At 37.2% G+C, this 6,917-nt stretch overlaps 1 protein-coding gene across 1 annotated transcript in view; it reads right to left on the bottom strand.

Moving 5' to 3' along the window:
• Nucleotides 1–973: 973 nt before the first annotated feature.
• adcy9b (adenylate cyclase 9b) overlaps nucleotides 974–6,917 on the bottom strand; it is a 50,405-nt gene continuing 44,461 nt past the window's right edge. Inside the window, exons 8-10 of the mRNA XM_087808417.1 lie at nucleotides 5,755–5,897; nucleotides 5,647–5,670; nucleotides 974–4,607 (exon numbers count right to left, since the gene is read on the bottom strand). Of these exons, the coding sequence (XP_087664543.1) occupies nucleotides 3,410–4,607; nucleotides 5,647–5,670; nucleotides 5,755–5,897 (1,365 nt within the window). The 3' untranslated portion in view covers nucleotides 974–3,409. The remainder of the gene's footprint in view (nucleotides 4,608–5,646; nucleotides 5,671–5,754; nucleotides 5,898–6,917) is intronic.

Below are 6,917 nucleotides of genomic sequence, written 5' to 3'. Positions count from 1 at the left end.
GAGAACACAAGGGTTAAGGTCAGAGTATATCAGTGCCATATCGAATGGTTGAATTGAACGTTTAAAATGTTTTAATTTTGTATTAATTTTAAATGTTTATTAGGCATTAAATACTTTTATTGAATCATTGACTTTAATCATTTCCATATTGAAAGGTTGAATTTATGTTATTTGACAGTTTAATTCTATAAATTTAATATTTAAAGTAAGTAATTAGTATTTGTAAAGCACCTTTTCGCAGACCAGGGTCACAACATTAAACATAAAGGTGTTTTTTTAAATTAATTTAATTTAAAAAGAAAATTAAATATATATAAAAAAAAAATTAAGTTTAATACACTTATTCTAATAATTAAAAAACTACATTTCTTAATTCAGAATATTTTCATTTGAAGCCATTAAAATTCAACATAAAATTGACAGTATAATAGATATTGGTGCTTCCAGACAATACAAATCTACTTCAATCGAACTTCCCACCAACCATGAAGACGTAGAAACACAAGATCAAGTAGCTCGGTGCTCTATTGGTATTGTCTGGTGGCATTATTATACAAACATATACTACAATACTACATTTTGACTTTTTTTTCTTTCATTATTGGAATTAGAATATCAAGCTCCGAGTGTATTTAAATCATTTTTTTTACTAAAAAACATGATAAACTATTAAAATCAATAATTCAAATATATTTAAATGCTTTAAAAACAACATTTTAATACAAGATTGAAAGTTTCAACATTTAAAATGTTCAATCAACCTTTAAATACTCTGACAACACTGATATACTTCCATAGCGGAGGAACATGTTTCTTAATGAATAATTGTGATCGTTTAAAATAAATGTACAGAACAAAAAGTTACAAAACAACAGCAACAAATTACAAATACCAGGATGCAATCTTGTAAGAGTATTTAAAAGGAACTTTATTCAATGATCACCTTTTGTTTGTTACTTTAATATACACATTTTAAATTAAATAAAAAAAGTGTCAGCAGAGCTATAGACGTCTACCCACCTAAAATATTGGAACACTTTAGTTGACAAAATTGACCATTTCTGCATGAAATTACAAAAAAAAACGGTCTTGTTAAACACACACAGCAACACTTTTACATTCAGTTTATATACATGCAAGCATTTAAAAAATGATATTAAATGATCTAAGACATGCTTGATAAAAAAAATAATTAATTAAGATACATGGCAAAGAAATACTTTAAGTTAATGATGATTTGCAGAAGTATAGCGGTGGGTAAACTAAGAAAGTTAAACGTTTATTATCATACGAAGAATAATGAGGTTTTATTTAAATAGCAATAGAAACAAAAAGCTTAAACATAACAAATATTTTTAGGTCTAAAAACTCAGGATGTATCTTCAGAGTAAAGCTCGTCCGTTTTTAAAAATGATTTGTGTGCCTACAAAGTCATTTATTAAACCAAAATGTGATTTATTATAGTAGAAAAAAAAGAAGAGCAAAACATACTGTATATGGAAATTGTACTTTTCAGGCACTTTATGCTCACTCGGCAAATGATGGTTTTATTGCAAAAAAAACAACAGAGTCACAGTTGGATTCAGAACGAAAAGGACAAAAAAAAAAAAAACATCATTCTCATCACGTGAGGAAGATGTTTGGAGATGATCGATGACACTCTTTGGCATCAGAAGGTTTCTATTGCCACCTTGCTGGTTCTGATATTGATCATATCGTTATAAGATTTTTAAAAACATTGAAAGCTCATGCCCAGACTTTTACTTTCACAGAAGTTTGACACACAGTTACACCCGCAGTGCAAAAAGACATGAGTGAGAAGTTGTGCTTGAGGGAAAAAAAACAAACAAAAAACTATTCTTTATTATGTTAATAATAGGCTTATAGTGAATAAAAATCGAATGTTGTAATACAAGGCACCACTTAAATGAAAGACCTCGGTTAAATGTCACTTAATTTTGACATTATTTAAACACGACACTCAAATATCTTTACAAAGCATCCAAGTTAAAAACAATTATAGCAAAACATGTGCAACAAGTTGAATTCCCTTATTAGTCGTCTTAACTATTGGTTTAATTTAATGACAAAATCAAAGTAATAACTTTTAAATGAACTTTAAAAGTTACTCAACTTTAAAAAAGACATAAAAATAGCACAAGAATGAAGCTGATATATTAAAAATCACATCGATCATCCCTCGAAGACACACAGCGTAACCCGTGGCAACCGCTCCCGATCGATCTCCAGTTTAAAGATGCTCCACAGGTAGAGAAGGGATCGATTAGAAACACTTGACACGGCTTGACCAGCACAAATAAAGTATTTTTAGGATCTCCTCTTCAACAGAAACTTTGTCTCTCACGTGAATCTGAGGCGTCGTCTCGTCTTAAATACTGACACACACTCACACACACACACACCTTTGACATGCAAACACAGTCGCACAACATGCAGCTCACAAAACTGATTTTTAGTGCAGATTCTGCCCATAGTCTTCCTCTCCTCATCTACCAAATATTCCCATTCCTTTCTCCATTCTCCTTTTAATTAAAGGCTTTTTGCAATTAAAACATCAATAATATTGTGTTCAGGCTTAGGTTTAATAAAGTTTTATCCAAATATTTAGCAATTATTTATAAAGGAATCAGAAAAAGTATGTTTTTAAAAAGTAATAATTAAAAAAAGTTTTTAATGAATAGAAAGTGCGGCCCGTGGACCCTCATGAGGTCATTAAATAAATGATTTAATTGTACTAATCATTTTTTTAAAGATTATTTTCCATTAACCACCACTAGTTGGATTCTAAATAAAAAAAATAGGGTCATTTTAACTTTACTTTAAAGCAAAACGGACACATTTATTTGTAAATAAAGTGCTTTTATATTATATTAACAACGTATTTTAGTCCCTTATGATTTACATTTGAATACAACATAAATAAATAAAAAAAATGTAGAATTAAAGAACAAGTTTACATCATTTATAGTATCTTTACTCGCAGTATTTTTACCAGCATGTTAAGGCTCTTCTCCTTCGTCCCTTAAAGTATCTTTAGATTTAATGGCCACCCTTGCTATGTGAAGGATTATCCCAGCGGCACAGGGTGAGAGGCAGAGGACACAATGACAAGCGCTCGCACACATCGACCAATAACTCATCGATGAACCTGTTTTCGTGGGAGGAAACCGGAGTCCTCGTGGAGAACATGCCATCTCCACCTGGACAGAAGGTTCCGCTCCACATCTAGAATCCACCTCCAAACCCCGGTCGACCATAAGTTCCCTTTCGTGTGTCTAGATCTAAGTCTATTCTAAAGGCACTTAACTTAACTTGGAGGATCTCAAGAGGGTTGAAAACGCGTCCCTCCGATCGGGCGTTAAAGGGTAAAAGGTTTTCTGAAAGTGCTTTAAAGTCTCAACCCGTCCTTCCTGACGGCGGCGGCGGCGGGCAGCGACGCCAGGCCGCCGTGCGACACGGACCGTCGGGCGTGAGGAGTCTGAGCGGAGAGGCGTCCGCCGCCGCCGTGCGACAGCTTCCTCTCCTGCGAGCCGGCGCTGGCGCTCGGGACCATCGTCTTGTTGGCGGCGGCGGCGGCGGGCACCATGCTGGCGATCTCGTCGGTGGGCGAGCGCCCGATGCTGCCGTCCACCTGCGCCCGGATCTCCGGCGAGACGGACAGCTGGTACTGCGGCACCGGCCCGCTGTCGCTGCTCTTGGGGAACAGGAAGGTCTTCATCTGACCTTTGCCCTTGACGTTGACGGTGCCGCGGTAGTCGAAGTCGTAGTCCATGGTGCTGAGGACGCAGTAGCTCTCCTCGCTCACCTGCACGCGGCACTCCACGCCCGTGGTGTCCATGCGGCTGGCGATGTTGACCGTGTCGCCCCAGATGTCGTAGAGCAGCTTGGTGGTCCCGATGACGCCGGCCGTCAGCGGCCCGTGGTTGAAGCCGATCCGCAGCTTGAAGCCGAAGCCCAGCATGTTCTTGTTGAAGTCGTCCACCACGCGCATCATCTCCAGCGCGAACTCGAAGAGCGCCCGCAGGTGGGCGTGGGGGTGCGCGGCGTCGGCGCACTGCTGCGCGTTCAGGCCCGACGCCGCCATGTAGGTGGCGCCGATGGTCTTGATCTTCTCGATGTTGGAGAAGGCGGGCTTGCGCAGCAGCTCGTCAAAGTCGCCGATCAGCTCGTTGAGGACGCGGTAGCACTCCTTCCCGCCCTCGTAGCTCTCCTCGTAGAACTCGCTGAAGTTCACGATGCTGGCGAAGATCACGCCCACGTCGTCGTGGTTCTTGGAGTAGCTCTGCGTGACCTTCAGCTGCTCCGCCACGTGGATGGGGATGATGTTGCGGAGCAGCCAGTCCGCCTGGTCCCGCATGTTCTGGATCTTGATCCGGTGCTGGTCGGCCTCCACGTTGCCGTGGTAGTGCAGGCGGTAGCTGACCTCGAACTCCCGGTTGAGGAACCAGACCAGGAGGAGGAGCAGGGAGAAGGAGACGCAGGCCTCCGGGCCCAGGAGGTCCTGTGGGCGGGGTCGCGGGTCGTGACCCGACGGGCTGCCGGACATCAGGATGGAGCTGTTGCTGTTGTTGCTGCTGCTGTCCAGCCTGTGGGAGAGAGAGAGAGAAGGCGTCAGACGCTAAACCTGCAAGACTGAAGACCCAGAGGCGTGTCTGACACCTTAAAATAAACCTAAAAGCAATTTTAAACAGAGTTTTCTCGAGGGAAACAACAGAAATATGAACAACAATGACGCAGTTGTAGTGAAACATGGATGAATTAATGCATAAAAATAAGATACATATATATAATTTTAGTTCATTTTAAAAATACATTTTAGAAATATTGTAGTATCTTGAGGGAAAAATACAATCAATTATAAATATGATTCTTTTTATTTTTATCTCCCACCATCACTATTAATCGATTTTTTTTATTCATAGTTTATTTTTACTCATTTTAGTTGTTTTTTGTTAAAAATAAAAAATAAGAATATCACTGTGCAAAGGTAAACATAATGTATTATTATCCATTAAATAAAAAAGGCAAAGTCCATCATTTAATTTCAATTATCTATAGTTTAAAATGTATTAATAAATAATAATAATTCATTTTATTTCGAGGGCGCCTTAGATAAGATTCAAACAGCCAAGCATAAAAACACAATAAAAATTGAAACACAGTGATATGGTGCAATAAAAAGATAAATAATAAAAAAAATACGATGTGATTAAAATGTTTCGGAGTTCAGGTGGCAGTGAGTTGCAAAGACGGGGTAAAAAGCTTAAATATGACGTGAAAAATGTAAAAAAAAAACATTATAATGATAAAATCTTATTGAAAAGGTAATGATTTAATACAATAGTAACCTGGAAGCTGTTTCTGACCTAGAATGCAACTTAATAAATAAACATTTTCATCAATTAAATCAACTGTAAATACAGTTTTTAATAAATGTATGGAAAACGAAACGCCAAAACCATGTTAAAAGTAGTTGAACATCTTCACAATTTAGCCTTTAAGACGCAAAACAAACTGAATTCTGGTCAAAACAGGTTTTTATTTGGGTGTTTACACATTTAAAGAAACTCTTGTGAAACTGGTTCAACTATTTATTTACATCTGGTTAAATAAGATTATACTCACCAGAAAAAGAGCGTCGTCGCATAACTGGAAGGATAAACAAACACATTTTTAAATGGCGTCACAAACTGTTTTAGGTTTTCTTTCAAACAGCGCTGGAGCCTGAGGTACCTGCAGGGGGACGTGAAGAGCAGGACCAGCAGGAAAACTCCCACCACGGTGGCCAGAGTCGAGCGCATCCAGTAGCTGAGCTGACACGAGTTGCAGTATTGGATGATGGCGATGATGGCGGCGCAGCAGATGAAGGTGGTGAACTGTAGGATGGAGGCGTTAAAGTAGAACAAGGGAGGAAGAAATATGCGTACGCAGCATTTTACCTTTATTCCTTAACTTATTTTGTTAATTCTGTAATTATATTTAGTTATTCTTTACTCATATTTAGTTCTTAACATCTTTTAAAACTATGATTTTGTTCTTAAAAGTTTAAAGAAATTGTAATACCTTTAATTAAATATCTAAAAATGAAAATATTTCATCTTGATTTGTCGCTACGGTGTCTTGGCGTGTGCGGAAGGTAAGACAAAAGCAATCAATTCAGGAGACATCGATCTGCTAAAAGTTGTACAATAAGATGCAAAAATCTAGATCTACTGCAAGAATCGATGGAAAATAAATGAAAACAATTACTATTAGCCTTTAAATTCGATTAAATGGGGTGATTGTTTAATTTACACAATTGCCAACAGTAAATTACAATAAAACACGCTTGTCAGGTATTGTGTACATTTATATTATAATATATTATACTATTCTATTCTATACTCTATTGTATATATCTTACATTAGTTTATGAAAAATTGGCATTCATGACTTGTATGATAACATTTATAGTTAGCACGCCTTGCTAATGCTACATGATACAAGGCCATGACACTATTTTAAAGTTTCTTCTTAAACTTAGTATTCTTATTAAAAAAGTATTTTATTCATAATCGTGTTCATATCTTACCTTGTTCATATCTTACCCTAGTTTCATGCGTTTATTCAATTTCTTGACTTATACGACTATAATTATAGTTAGCTCTCTTTGCTAATGCTACATGCTACAAGGCCATGACACTATTTTAAAGTTTCACCTTAAACTTTGTATTCTTCTTTAAAAAAGTATTTAATTCATAATCTTGTTCATATCTTACCTTAGTTCATGCGTTTATTCAATTTCCTGACTTATACATCTATATTTATAGTTAGCACGCCTTGCTAATGCTATATGCTACAAGGCCATGACACTGTTTAAAGTTTCTTCTTAAACTTAGTATTCTTCTTAAAAAAGT

Source organism: Callionymus lyra, chromosome 15 (assembly GCF_982586985.1).
Source record: "Callionymus lyra chromosome 15, fCalLyr1.hap1.1, whole genome shotgun sequence".
NCBI classification, from domain to species: Eukaryota; Metazoa; Chordata; class Actinopteri; order Syngnathiformes; family Callionymidae; genus Callionymus; species Callionymus lyra.
This window is presented reverse-complemented; position numbering and strand designations above follow the sequence as displayed.